Consider the following 15,524-nt stretch of genomic DNA (forward strand, 5'->3'; position numbering starts at 1 on the left):
TCTGTTGCATATCTGTTTTCTTCATAGCTCTTATCATAATTTGTAATTTGTCCCTTGACTCTTTACTAGACTATACATTCCAGAGGACGGGGACTGTGTCTGTATCACCAGTCTACAACTCTGTGCCTGACACATGGCTGCTCAATAGTCCTTGTCAGATGGTAGGAAGGATGGATCTACAGAGCATTGTTGGTGCCGCGTTAGGTCCAATGTGTTTGTGTTTTCATATGACTGACTTTTAAACTTACATGTGAAAAGGTTTCTATACCCAATTTCAGCCACATTCCAAGCAGGGAAATAACCTTATTTGTTTCATTCTGCATTTATTGTCCATGGAGTGCCAGGCTTTGTAATAGCTGGTGGGATATGAAATGGCATTGTGGCATTGGACAGGGAGACCTGTATTTGAGACTTGGCTGTTCCATTTTCTAGATCTGTGACTTTGGGCAGGATATTTAACTACTCTAAACTTTGGACTCCATACCTGTTGAAGAGCAGTAATATAATTCCTACCTTACAAGATTGTGGTGCTAATTAAGTGAGATTATATGTATGGGTCACAAGTTTATAATGTTTGGTACATGCTAAGAGCTCAATGAATAAATTGTTAATATTCATTTATATAAAATGAGTCACATAGTTCTAGAAATAGTTGATGTTGCTTGACCAGTGGGCGGGACAGGGGGAGACAAAGATATCTTTCACTTTCTCTACTTGTTCTTTTTTTTTTTTCTCTACTTGTTCTTTACTGTCAAAAGCAGAAGTGCTGCTTTTATTTATTTACTTTTAATTTATTTAAATTCAATTAATTAACATATATTATTTGTTTCAGGGGTACAGGTCTGTGATTCATCAGTCTTATATATAGAAGTGCTGCTTTTAATACTGTGATGGCAAATGGATGTCTCGCCTCCATGTCAGGCACCCAGAAACAGAAAGTACAAATGCACTGTTTATTCAGACAACAAACTGAGGATATTAAAACCCTAAAACCTTTTGTTTTGTTTTGGGGGAAAGAAAGAAAAGGTAGAAAGGAGGAAAGAGGCAAAGAAAGGCTGGAGATAGTACTGGTTTACTTTACTTAACCAGCCATCAAACAGTACAAACTGGTTTGATAAGCTGAAGCTCACAATTCTCTTGAATTTGGTTAACATCCTCTCTGAGGATCTCTCTGGGACTGGGTACTGTGCTGACAATGGGGAGATCAATGGGGAATACATATTTTAGTGATCTAGATCAAAACCAATGAGATTAACTTGATAGAAATTCTCATTCTCCACCATGATCTATATTCTTCACCACAGGCAAAGTTGTTCACTACTCCGGTTGGTTTCCACTAAGTGCTAGATACAAGCTTACATGTGGCTTTAGAGACTAGGATCTGGGGAAGGATAAATGAATGAAATGAATGAAAAGGACTTAGGGTAGAGGCTATGAAACTTTCTTGGTTCATTTTGCCTCATACACAGCATCTCTAAGCCAAAAGAAATATCTAACACCTTCATTGATTGAAAGGACGGAGCCAAACAGTTTAATAAGTATCTAGATTTTAACAACTTAGCACCAGTTAAGGATTGCATAACTTCTCAAACCTTGGAGTCAGATTATACCCCACCAACTTCTTTTATTTTCCACACTGATTTTTGTGGTACTTGGTTTTTACCACAGTAATTACCCAAAACTCAGCTTTGCAAAGGTATAATGTCATCTCAAGGAATCTCATATTGAAATTGTGAACTTCCTCCAACTAATAGTTTGCATGGTGTGCAACACGTGCCACTGTTACCCCAAAAGTTTAAAGTATCCCACAGTATCTGTATGAGTTTGTTGCAGCACACGAGGATACCTCATTGCACAGTTTGGGAACTGTGATCTTGGGGCCTGATTCCAAGACTTTGTTTTCTATAAATGTTTTATCTCTTCTTATTTTTCTGTACCACTGCATTAAAAACCAACTGGGTATTTATTTTCTTTTATGAAATAGTTGTTTAAGGAATCTTTCATTATTAAAAATGTGAAAGTTAAGCACATATAACATAGAAAGTGTGGAAAATACAGCATGACACAGGTGAAAGTCATTCCTAATTCTGCCATCCACCAATAACCATTGCCAGCATATCATTGTTTTATCTGTATGTCTGTTATTCTATATGAAGATTTGTTATATTTTGAGTAAGAACTCTTAACTAACTCTGACTTCACTGGAAGGTAATAATCCATAGTTTAGTGGGTATTTCATACCCTGGAGTTGTGAGTTGTCTGTAATGACCTTTAGGATAAATAAGGCAGAGTTCTAGCTGCCTTCTTTTTATTGGCCTCTTTGATTAATTGAACGCCTGATTGAAGGGCTTGAAGACCCCCACCATTCCCGAGGGAGAGACTTCCTGCTGCTCTGTTTCCAGCCTAGCAAATACAAAGTATGTTATTTATAAATAATAGTAGTGGTAGGTGTAACATTTTTTTTTAGGAGGGTAATTTGTCAACTGTTTTACTCTCTCCAGTAGTGGATGCGCTTTCTAAAAGTAATATATCAAGGCCCTACCATAATGTAGTATTTCTAAAAGATTATCTAATAATTCAGATTTAAGCTATTTGTATTGTTCTGACACCACAGGAAAACTTTTATAATTCCATTTCATTTCTTTTTTTTTTTTTTTAAAGATTTTATTTATTTTTTTGTCAGAGAGAGAAAGCACAAGCAGGGGGAGCGGCAGGCAGAGCAGGTAGAGGGAGAAGCAGGCTCTCTGCCAAGCAAGGAGCCCGATGTGGGACTCGATCCCAGGACTGTGGGATCATGACCTGAGCCGAAGGCAGACGCTTACAACTGAGCCACCCAGGTGTCCCAATTCCATTTCATTTCTGACTTATCTTATTTTCTGTGCCTTTATAAGTACTAGAAATGGAAGTTATTTACATGAAAATAAGATTTTTGTTTCATCTACTTAAGATATGTTTTTAAAATTTACCTTCTGTCACTCTATAGAGGTAGAACTTGAATTATCAAAGAGTAGAATTAACTTCAAAATGAAAAAATGGCCAACTTAGTTTAGCTCAAGAGAGCAGTTCACAAAAGATGGCATGGAAACTTCTAAGTAAAATGTATATTCATCTTTAGAGTCTCATTGTCGTTCTCTCTCTCTCTCCTTCCCTCAATAATACTTTTAAATTCTGACCTGAACAGGTGGTGACAGTACTTTCTTAGCATAGCCTCCTGGACTGTTGGGGAGGGATGTTGTTCTTATAAAATGCTGATAGAGGACCTCATGACTGATTCTAGGGCTGGGCCAGAGAAAATACAAAGATGAGCCTGGAGAGTAGGCTCTTGAATTGCCAGAAAGGAAATGCTGAAAATAAGTAAGTAAGTAAGTAAAAATGGAAGCAAATTAAAAGGACACAGGAGCCAATCCAAGAGAATTCCCAGTGCCAAAACTGGAACAATTTGACCAACAAAATAAATGACAGTAGTATTTTATTATAAACCAAAGAATAAAATAAATATCCATGAGTTCATACTGATACAAATAAGCAAATAAATAAATGAGGGAAGTGGGACAAGTGTTCCTTACAGAAAAAGTCCAGATAATAAATGTAGAAGGGATGGAGAAAAGAGAAAACCCCCGCAGAACACCACAGGAATAATTGCTGCAGGCAAGATTCATGGAGGCATGCTAAAATTAATGAGCAAAACTTTAAGGAGAAACAGGGTATTTGTATAGTCTCAAAATATCTCTCTCAAGAAACTTAGTAATGTCTGTGGTGGTTTATAATAAATGTCCACAACTTTACTCTTCCTTCCAGGAAGTGGAGTTTACTTCCCTTCTTGAGTGGGGCTGTTTGTTCATAGTGACTCGTAACTAACCGATAGTAGTAACTTTACAGTAGTGAAACGTGGCACACACCATCTTAACGAAGTGCTCAAGGTTAGCATCACCAGTAATAAGTCATGATATCACCCCCCCCAGATATTACACGAGAAAGGCACTTCACCTCTTGGTATTTGTCCCCCAAATCCAAACCTTGGTCCAGTCATGAGAAAACATCAGAAAATTCCAACTTGAGGAACATTCTGCAAATATCTGACTAGTAGTCTTCCAAAAGTGTCAAGGAAGGTCTGAGAAACTGTCACAGATCAGAGGAAACTAAGGAGATATGATGACTAAATGCAGTGTGGTTTCTTAGATGGAATCTTGGAACAGATAAAGACATTAGTGGAAAAACTGAAGTCTGAATAGTCTGCAGTTCAGTTAATTGTGTTGCAACAGTGTGAATTTCTTTTAGTTGATAAATGCACCATACTACATAAAATGTGAACATTAGGAGAAGCTGGGTGACAGGAATACTAGAACTCTCTATACCATCTATACACAGCTTTTCTGTAAATCTAAAATTATTTCAAAATTAAAAGTTAAAAATAGAATCACTACGACTCACTGATGGCTTTCTCAGTCTAAGGATATTTGTTATTTTAAAGTGTCTCCAGAGCAAATAATTCGGAGAACTCCTCCTCCCCTCAAGCCTTTGTGTAGTCTCTCTAGAAGAAAAAGATGGGCTTTTTTTTTTTTTTAAGATTTTATTTATTTATTATTTATTTATGGAAGAGAGAGGGAGCACAAGTGTGGGGAGAAGCAGAGTGAGAGGGACAAGCAGATGCCCTGCTGAGTGCAGAGCCCAACACAGGGCTTGCTCTCATGACTCTGAGGTCAAGACCTGAGCCAAAAGCAAGAGTTGGAAACTTAACCTACTGAGCCATCCAGGCGCCCGAGGATGAGCTCTTTATAGCAAAAACAGCTCTCCCGAAACAGGGACAGCAAGTTTTAGAGTTTTATCCCACTCCTAGAAATAGAAATGCAACTTTGCCTGCTCAGTATAGGTCAGTTCCCCCAACACTGATGGTTTGCCTTTTGTGACTTGGAAGTGTAGGTATTTGCCTAGCACTTAAGTTATAGAAAGTATTCTGTAAGAATAATGCAAGAGTGCAGCACCTGTGATTGTACCTGACTCTACTGTGGGCTCTTTGTTGCAGGTATTATTGTTGAGCTGCTAATTTAAAATCTCCAGAGACATTAGGGGCACCTGGGTGGCGCAGTTGATTTCAACTCAGGGCATGATCTCAGAGTTGTGAGATAGAGCCCCGTATCAGGCTCTGTGCTGGGCGTGGAGCCTGCTTAAGATTCTCTATCTCCCTCTGCACTTCCACACTCCCTTCTCTTTGTCTCTGTCTCTCCCTCTCTTAAAAAAAAAAACAAAAACAAAAAAACACCTCCAGAGATACTAGATCCAGTTTCATTGGACTGTCTCTTAACCTCATTTTATTGGTAGATTCAAACAGTATAAAGAGTGTGGTGCTGAACAAGATGGATACATGAACAAAATATTTTTCAATATAAAATACATTGTATATTGATTGCTCTTTTTAAAAAAACAGTAAAATTCATTAATTCAATATAATTATTAGTAGAGATTTGAAATCCTGATTTATAAATATTTTCTTATTACTTTCAAGCTCTTATTAGCTCAAACTAGAGTAACAGAGTTGATTATAGAAGGCCTAACAGGGTCTTGTTTTAGTAAATAATAATACATAATTGGCTGAGGATGGTTATTGTCATAGATTTAGAATTTGGATACTAAAATTAAACTCCTCCCTTGTAGAATGAGTTTTCCTCATTCTCTTGATCTGATCATTAGTGACAGCTGTCTTTAGTTTGTGCACATATGAGAAGTATTATTTCTGTCAGTTAAGTATATTTTACTGCTGAACCAAATGAGTACCTTGCAGTGTATCTACCTTGGGAATATAACTGATGTGATCAATAAAGAACAATGAATTGTTCTTGAACATGGACATACATTTCAGTTAGTATAGTGGCAAGTGCATGCATGCATTTTTCAGAAAGCTGTTTCCCAGTTACTGTTAATGCATGCCCAAATAGATACACAGATACTTAATAATGCTGCTTAATTGCTGTAGTCAGATCGAGCAGCACATAATTTATAGCAATTCTGAAACCAGGAACACAAGAATGATGAGCTATATGATAAAGACTTAGTACAATTGCTGGTCAGTAAAAGTACCAACTGCATGTTGTTGATACAAGCCTGTCTTGTATAGTACACATGATATAATTTTCTTGACACCTGTTTTCAAAGCATACCTTTCCATGTCATCCTGGTTTCTTTAGTGAATTTACTTATAAAGTGTTTTTTGTTTTTGAAAGCAGTATGTTATTTCCTAATTTTATATTTAATTAAGAATTTTACTGGTTGGCCACTCTGTGCCAGGTACTTTCATTTATTATTCTTCCAGTGTCCCAGTAAATTGAGAACTCCTTTGCCCATTTTAGAATTATAAAATGGAGACTCTGAAAGGTTTAGAAACTCAGCTCTGTTAGACCCTACACGTGATAAATGTGGTTACCTAGCTGAATGAGTTGCCTAATACTTGGCTATAGATAATGTATCAAAAGTAAAAGGAGGTGGATCTTTAGGAAGAAAGGGAGGGGAATTGAGATTAGAATAATGAATATTTGAGAATAATTCTAACAAGTTTGCTAAGTGGAACATCAGTTTTTTGGGCATGTCTGTTCCAGAGCCACTGAATGTATTGGTCCTGTTGGATTTGTTGAAAATGCAAATAATCCAATCAAGGGCAATACTCATTAAGGGAAAAGGAATATAATTTGATGTGCACTGCCTAATCTGTGAATTGAAAGCATCTTTTAAAAACTTACTTCCCTTCATATTCCTAGGTGGTATTGAATCTGTGGGTAGAAAGATGAGAGCATTTCAAATAATACTAATGAAGTTTAAATGATTGCAATCTACCATATTGTGAGGAAAAGTTGTTAGCTGTGAAAGATGAGGACAGAATTAAAATATTACCATGACTGGCATTTGATTTGAAAACTGCAAAGATAAGCTTAGGTTCCTATTTATGAAAACTATCCTCACAGCCTGATGAAATATCTTTTAAAAGGTTTTATGGTTACCATGGATACTCATTAGCTTTGATAGAGTAAGTTGTAATTCATATTCAATCATCTGAGGTGAAGTAGCCAAAAAAACCAACCAAACTAAAATCTAAAGTAGCTTCATCTGTATGTTCATAGTAGTTTGGAGATGGAAAGGGTAACTAACCTAAAGATTAGAGTTTGGATTAGCTGTTACTTCTTGAAAAGTAAAATACTTAGGATGTGCATTACCTGAATCTGGTCCTAATGTTTACTTTTTGTGTGTAACTTTTTCTTTCAACTAGTAAAGGGAACTTCTTAGGTTTTGACATAGGAATTCAGACAGTGAGACCCTTCTGAAAGCTGACGAACCTAAGCAGCATCCTCAATTTCTGAAAGCCATAGGGACGCAGAAATGTTGAAGGCATTGGTCCCTAGGGTAACCTATTTGCATTTGGCCCAGAAGTGGCTGGTTTCTGCTTAGCCTCTTTTAATTGCTATATATTGACAGCTGTTTTCACGACTGTTTATAAAATGTCGGATTAATGAGCATGTGTACAAGGGAGTGCACACCATATCCTTAGGCTTGATGAGACACTTCAGATGACAAAAGGCTCTGCGTGAAGAGTTACTGAGGTGTTTTTGGCATTCCCTAATGTGTCTGTCACATAGTGGAAGCAAAAAGGCTTTCGAATGATTTAAATATTTTCCTCAATTCTCTTTTAAAACAGGTGACAAAGGAGCTAAAACAGTATGACAACAAAATTATAGAATGCAAATTTGAGAATAACAGCTGGGTCTTCATGAGACAGAGAACAGACAAAAGTTTTCCTAATGCATACAACACTGCCATGGGTGAGTATGACAACCTACCAATGTTTGTTACATTAAAAGAGAGAGCGAGTGCACGTTAAGGTTTTAGAATCAAATGTGCTGTCTTTGGTGTCCTGCTTGATGGGGCATAGGGTCATTCGGACCCCTGTCCTTGCTGGCTGGGAAAGGGGCTGTGACTGTCAACTCCAGCTGGCTTGTAGATTCCCGTCTCTAGGCCTGTGGGCTTGTGCCCATGCACTCAAAAGAGAAGTGTAAAGGGCAGGATAATGGGCTGTATACAAGTTGAATTTGTTGAACAACAACAACAACAACAAAAGCCATGATAATTTCAGATCTATTCAGAACTATAAAAACCATTGTTTGCCAGATGGTAAAAGACAAAATTAGCAGGGGGAAAATGTAATTTCCAGCTCCTAAAATAGCTTTACAAACAATGGAGAACAAAGTAAATGAAAACCATTAAAAAAACAAAACAAAACAAAAAAAACCCTCCTGAAACCTGCTATGCTATCCTTCAGAGAGTTCTTTGGGTATAATATAAATGCTTTGGGAATTCAGAATAGTAAGTTTCTTTCATGGAGAACAACACAAATTAATTAATTTTATAAGGTAAACTAGTTGCTCTGGATTGCATTTTTAGTGAAGCTGAGAAAAAAAACAGATAAAAACTAAGATTAAAGGTTAATAGAATCGTGTGCTTTTAGACTGCTCAGTCAGTGATGATGCTGATTATGTATGTGATAAGCTTATGAGAAACTACAGAGATTGCCAGTTTTGGTTTTGCAGTTTATGAAAGTTACTATTGTACATTTAAGGTTCTGTTGGAACTAGCATCTGTGTTCGGACAAGATGAGTTAACTTTGAAAATAGGAATAATTAAGCCAGTGTCCTTTTTTCCCCCCAAACTAAATATATAAATACAATTCAAAGGACTGGTTGTCAATTTTGATCAAATAAGAAAAGGTGCCGTATTTATTCATAATTTTATTATAATACCTTACTTAAACAGGTTATTAAAATAAAATAGTATGATCTGCCAGCTACAATGGCACCTCCCTGTTCAGTGGAAACGGTGGCTGGTGCTGTCATGACAGGGTGGAGTTTCCTTCTGACAGATGGGACTGAAGGATGATAGCACACGTTTTCTGGAGAAGTTTTGGTTGAGTATAGACTATAGTTGTGGAACATTAAAATCCTATAAAAAGAGTTTTGGAGAGGTGGAAAACCATAGTGAAGGTGTGGTTGTAATTCCAACACTTAAAGTTTTGGTTTAAAATTAACAGTACAAGAAAGAGTAGCCACCAGAAAAGCACTCATTTTGGTGGCAGGGGAGGGCGGAGAATCGTTTACTGTGGGAAGCGTGTCACCCCAGTTGGTGAACTGGAAGTGTTTAGCATATTGGGATGAAAACCTTTCCCCTTTCGCATCGCCCTGTGGTGAGTCAGCTGCCTTAATTAACCCTCACGTGAGACACGTGTCTCCCTTTGTCCACAGCTGTGTGCAACAGCATCTCCAACCCTGTCACCAAGGAGATGCTGTTTGAGTTCATCGACAGATGTGCGGCAGCTTCTCAAGGACAGAAGCGAAAGCATCATCTGGACCCTGACACAGAGCTCATGCCTCCACCACCTCCCAAAAGACCTCGCCCTTTGACCTAAGACCTGCCTCTGACTTAAGGATTGAGAGGAAAAACGAGTGAGAAAAAATGCTGTTGCCCCATTTTTGCAGCCAGAGAAATTGGAAAAAGAGTGTGGCTTGATGTTGATACACATTTGATTTTTTTTTTTTTAAGTATTGTAGCCAGCCTGTAAATATTTGATGCATTTGTTTCTTTAGTGCTACAATACATCATGGACTTTAGACATTTTATTTATATCTGATAAACTCAGCCTTACCTTGTGAATTTGAAGATTGAAATATCCAAAGGTTTAATTGAGATTGAAATCAATGAAAAAGAGGCCTTGTTTGTATATGGATAACTTTCACCTTTAATTTATAAAGTTAGTAATCTGGAACTGTGAGCGCATAAAACTGTATTTTTTAGAAGCTGTATTTCAACTATGGTAAATTTTCCTTTAAAAAAAATCTAGGCAATGGCATTAAACATTCTTGCTATCATTTATCATGGATTTCCTACATTTCTGAGTTTCTTGTATTCAAAAACAAATGACAAGGTTGTTAAGTATTGTACTGTATTAAACAACTTGGTCTGGCTTATATCATTTTAAGAAGTTTTTTTTTTTGAGATGTAAAAGTAAAAAAGGAAAGCCCCGTTTTTGTGAATTATATCCTTTCTAAAGGAAGTATATTGAGTGTTTTCATGTTTCTCTTCTTTGAATGAAAATATCAGATATCCAATGTGTCCATTCTGGCAGTAGTTTTGAGTTACTTCGTAGAACGTAGATATACACCACCAGGTCCCTTTTATGTGTTGTTCTCCTGGGAGACTCTTTTTTTTTTTTTCCCCCCCTCTAAAAATGCCAGGGCTACTTCTGCTTTACCTCAGTGGTATTGGCACATTGTAAATTACATTAAAACACACAACTCACTGTGATTATGGGAGTGATATCAAATACAAACTATGTCGTATTAGTTCCCTTGAACAAAACGGCAAAGGAAATGCCAGCCGACTCCTTTGATTAGAAGGTAGTGCCAATGGAGTAGAATGCTGTCACTAGAAAATGCTCTCCCACTGCTAGATAAATGCAGAGGCAAAGAGTAGAACTAAACATCAAGGAAGCCAAGACATTTATTTTCAAAGCCAGAATTCTATCTGTGTTCTGTGCTGGGGATGCTATTTCTGTTATACATCTGAATTTTAAAACATTTACTGATAGATAATGGATTTAAAGAGCAGCTGATTGGTCATCTGCCATTGTTGAGAAGCTGTGTTCTGATTGGTTTGTGAAGGAACTCTGAGAATTAGCCTATTAGGGGCTAATGTATTTATTTTTAGAGGTAGAGGTTTTAAGTATGTGTATTTAAAACAAAATTTCATGATCTGAATTTTATATATGTATATGCATATATATATGTCAGTATATGCATCAGTGTATATTCTACTAATACAATCAGACATGAAAAATGCAAATGAGTTACCCAGCAGACTGAATATCTGACAGGATTTCTATATGCTATAGCACAGATTAACCAAAAATGTATTTATATTCACCTGAGTTTTAATGTTTTTAAACAGAGTTTTCTCCTGCAGTGCTTTTCTATGTGAAATACTAGAGTCATGCTTGGGCTTTTTCCTTTGTTCTTTCCAAGTTATGTAACGTGTAGTGAATGTACCCAGAATGTCAGTTTAGTATTTCATTCCTGGAGTGCTTTTGTGTGTTTGGGCACTAAAGGGAATAAAACACCTGACTGCCACAGTGACTGCTGAAAGGTGGAAATTTGTCAGGGTTCCATAGTGTCTTGTACAAAATGGATCTAAAAAAACACCTATGCAACTCCAAATAGTCTGATGCCTGCTTCGCCAGGATTAGTGACTCATTTCACGTGGTATGTTGCTTTCTTCCGAGCCTGTATAAATGCAGAGCCCTTTTGCAGGTATAAGAGCTAGTTTTTGCCAATGATCTTTAATGGAGTTAAATGTTTATGGTAATTGTAACCTTTTAAATGAGTTATGTGAAAAGAGCATCTCATTTTTAATACACCCAGATATTTTTTCCTTGCCTTTGTGCATTTTCCAGGACTTAATTTTCTTAATTTGTTCTTTCCTTTCAATTATAGTGGAGTATAATAGCTGGCCTAATAAGTAGATCCCATTTGGCCCCTGAACACACTATCATCTGCAGTATCGTAAAAAGTCATCTAGAAGGTCAAGGGGGAAACTCGAGAGGCAGGAACTGGGACAGCAAGAAGGAAAGAAACCCTTCCTTCTCAGCCCACTTCACAATAACTATTTTCTGACACTGAAGTTTCGTAGACAAGAATAAGAAAACTTTGCTTTCCTGAGTTATCAAATATAAAAGCTTTTACTTTGAATTTGGAAAAGATGTGGATGACTCGACTGCCTGGATGGTTACATTTGCTTTCCGTGAAATGCTCAGAAAATGTCAGGACATTCCTTTTCTGTGTGTCAGTGTGTATTGTAATAAAACTACTGATTTAAAATAACAGAAAGTGTATCTGCTTTGTTTTGTGTCCCTTTCTTTAATGATTTTCTGTTCCTTTCTGTTGCTGGCATTATCTTGCTTGTCAGCCATACCCCATCGTAATCCATCTGGTTTTGTTGCATTCTAGAATTAGCATCAAGACTTGGAAAATCCTCTGTTTTTCTTCCTGAGAAATCAAAAAGTTGGATTGACATGGGGGGGTGTAGTTTGCACCTTTTCTTTTTGGAGTGTAGGGGAGTGGGGGGAAGCACAAAGCACATCTTTAAATGATACTTACAATATTTCTGTTCATCCACCTCATCTTAGTACTCTATTACATGAGTAGTCTGTTACATTATTTTTAACTCATTTAATTCTTTCCGCAGTAAATATTCTGAAATAATGAAGTAATGACCTCTGTCAGTTTTTTTGTTTATCTGCATTTTTTTATAGTATGGAATTTGCCATTTTTAATTTTTAAATGATACCATTTGGAACTATGTGCATGGTCCCTTCTAGCCAAAAGATCTTGAAAGTCAAGAACCAGATACTTGCAGATGAGGAAGACTAATGTGGTGGAGAAAACCCTGGGCTAACCCCAGAAACCAAGTCTAGGGTCTGCCTCTCCTTGGTTCTGTGTTCTCTGTAGATCTCACCCTCTACACCTGTCTCCATCTATAAAATGCTGAGATCGAGCCAGATGATCAAAAAGAGCCATTTCAGTCTAACATGATTCTTTTGAAGGCTCGTGCTTTGTAAATAGCCCATGTTCGCAATGAAGGCAATATTACCATTACTGAATATTTACCAAGCACCAAGACTGTCCTAAACACAACCACCCTGTGCAGGTAGGTACCGTTATTGACCTCATTTTGTAGTTGAGGAACCTGAGACTCGGACAGATAATTAACCCAAGGTGACGTAGCTAGTAAGTTGTGAGCTGAGACCCAAACATAGGTCTTTCTGACTCCCAACGCCTAATTTATTTTTCAATACTCCTAAAGGTTATGTTGCAGTCCCAGCATGGGGGCTTCTTGGGTGCCAGAGGTCCCAAACTGTTTGTTTCTTTGGTGCTAACAGAATTTCAAGCACCCCTCTCCAAAACAGGGAGATGAAGTTGGGATCAGCAAAGTAAATATATTTTTAGGGACTTATTTAACCACTTATTTAACAATATTTAAATGTGAGTGACACAGAGGCCATGGAAAGAAGTTTAATATTCTCATTAAGATGCTAAATTCCAAAGACATAATTAGGAAGAAATGTGATTAAATTACACACTGGGCCAACATTTTTCTGATTGTCGCATAGTTAACTGTCAACTCTGATGCTTTGGCAGGTTGGTGTCAGACTTGGTTAACCCAGAAGTGTCCCTCCTCCTCCCGGACTCTGATATCAGGTGACCACTGTGCAAGATGAACAGGGTGGTGGTGGAGGGCCCTCAGAGCAGGGGCTTTCCAGGCTTCTAAGAAGACTTTACATTTCCAAAAATGAGCGCAAGCATCTGGGGTTGCCAGCTATTTTGCCATGGAAGGGCTTTGTGAAATATTAGGTTGCCATTATTTCATAAAGAGAATCTCTTTTTAAAAAGATTTTATTTATTTCAGAGAGAGAGCGAGCACACACGCACAAGTGGGAGGGAGGGGTAGAGGGAGAGGAAGAAGCAGACTCCCCGCTGAGCCGGGAGCCCGATGCAGGCCTCGAGCCCAGGATCCTGGGATCATGACCTGAGCCGAAAGCAGGCGCTTAACCCACTGAGCCACCCAGGCGCCGCAAAATAAAGGGAATCTTAACCCCCCAAAAGGAAGTAGAACCTAATTTAGAAGAAAGGGCATGTCCCTTTGCTTCTGCATTTCAGCTCAAACTGGTGAAAAGTTTTTCGTGGTCCAGTGCTGGGAATCATGGCACAGGTGAAATTCCAGGCGCTCATAAGTGGGGGGAGGGGCAAGCAAAGCCCCAGGGAAGCAGCAGCCCCTGGTTCTGTAGCCAAAGGTCATTTTCATGGGCAAAGGTGACCAGAGTATACCTCGAAATTGTTGATTATATCGTGCCCTTGAGATATAAGGTGTTAACAGATGAAAAATGAATTTGTGTGAATGTTTTAAAACACCCAGACCGAATGAAACCCTCAGCGGTGTAAGGTACAAAAATAAGCATAGCCAGATACGACACAGAAAAACAGCATTTGACTTGGACAACAGTTGAAACCCCCAGAGTCACCAATGTTCACAACTTTGAAGTTGGCGCACAGTCCCTTTTTCCTTCGGAACGCTGCCGCCAGAATGGCCTCTCGGGACTGCAAACCTGTTCCTGCTGTTGGTCCCCAGGAAGAGCTCCTTGGCCCGTGACATCAGGGGCCGTCCGCCATCTGGCCGCAGCCTGTAATCAGATGTGGATCGTGCCAGCTGTGAGCCTCCTTGCTGTGCCCAGAACTCCATGTTCTCTAAGCCCAGGAACCTTCACTCCTGGTGCTGCTCCTGCTTCTGCCAGAAGCCCCAGGCTGCCTCCATCTCTGGATCGGGGGCGGGGCGGGGGGCGGGGCTTTCCTGCCGCACGTAGCCTCTTAGATCTCATAGTGTATCGCGATACTCCCCGCCGGGCTGGTCTCCAGACGAGGGTCTCGGCCCGTAGCTCAGGGTGCACAGCAGCCCGGGTCCTCAGTGGTGATTAGGGCAGGAGTTGCTAATGCCCTGTTGTACTTGCTCTCGGGACTTCGTCAAGACGTGTTTGCTGTTGTCTCACTCAGCTAAGCCATATATGAGCGTGATTCTTTTGTCACTCTAGCCTTCTCGTCATAATAGAAGCTCTGATAACATCTCATTTCTTCAGAATTTCTTCAGAGGCCATCTAGGATGCATCTTGTATTTAATCCTGAGCAGAAATGCCTTGTCTGTTCTTGCCTTTTGCACCGAAAGTGAGTGCTTCTGAGGAAACTTCGCAGCAGGAGGAATCTTAAGAAAGTGCCCTGGCCTCCTGGCCGTGATGCACTCTGAGGGAGGTGTGAGGGAAGTCGTGTTCTTAATCACATCTTAATTTTTGGTGCAGTTTCACTGAGCCTGCCACATCTTCAACGAGGAGGCTCCTTCTCCCTACCCACCTACTCCCCGCCCAACTTCTGATGTTTTCAAAGAGAAGACTTCCAGTAACTGCTGAGGCTTTTCAGTTAGTTCTAAAAATAAATACCGGTCCGTGATCCCTGAGGGTAAATTGGTGCTTCTAGCCATGTCTTTTAGAGCGGGAAAGGCAAGTGAAAGGTGTTTTTCTTGTTGCTACTATCGAATGCTGTCTTCCAGGATCTAAAGGAATAAGAAACTTCATAGTTTCTGTAGAAGTTCTGCTGTCCTTCTGAAAGCCGTCAGGGGAACATTGTGTAGTTTTGATCTCCGGTATAAACACACTGTGGGCTCGGATACACATTGACCGTGAGGGCTGCAGAGAGCCTCGCTGAGCGGCACGACAACTGAACCTCCCCTGTAAAAAATTTCTTGAAAATTCCGCCTGTAGGTAGAAACTGATACGCCTGGAGACATCACACACGATTGGGGTGATGCAGGAGGTGGGACGTGTTCCCGACCTTCGTGGACCGGCAGGGTGAATGCGGTCGGGAGGTGCAGAAGGAACGTGGGGAAGGGTGCTT

The 15,524-nt window shown here is 39.2% G+C and overlaps 1 protein-coding gene across 2 annotated transcripts in view; it reads left to right on the forward strand.

Annotated features, from left to right (window-relative positions):
* Positions 1-11,887, forward strand: part of RNGTT (RNA guanylyltransferase and 5'-phosphatase) — a 317,096-nt gene extending 305,209 nt beyond the window's left edge. For both annotated transcript variants that reach the window (XM_028108105.2, XM_028108106.2), the window contains 2 exons: positions 7,682-7,805; positions 9,279-11,887. In XM_028108105.2, coding sequence (XP_027963906.1) covers positions 7,682-7,805; positions 9,279-9,442 — 288 coding nt within the window. In that variant the 3' untranslated portion in view covers positions 9,443-11,887. The remainder of the gene's footprint in view (positions 1-7,681; positions 7,806-9,278) is intronic.
* The last annotated feature ends 3,637 nt before the right edge of the window (positions 11,888-15,524 follow it).

Source organism: Eumetopias jubatus, unplaced genomic scaffold (genome assembly GCF_037043125.1).
Source record: "Eumetopias jubatus isolate StellerSeaLion01/CBP00866 unplaced genomic scaffold, mEumJub1_p1.0 scaffold_6, whole genome shotgun sequence".
Classification (NCBI taxonomy): domain Eukaryota; kingdom Metazoa; phylum Chordata; class Mammalia; order Carnivora; family Otariidae; genus Eumetopias; species Eumetopias jubatus.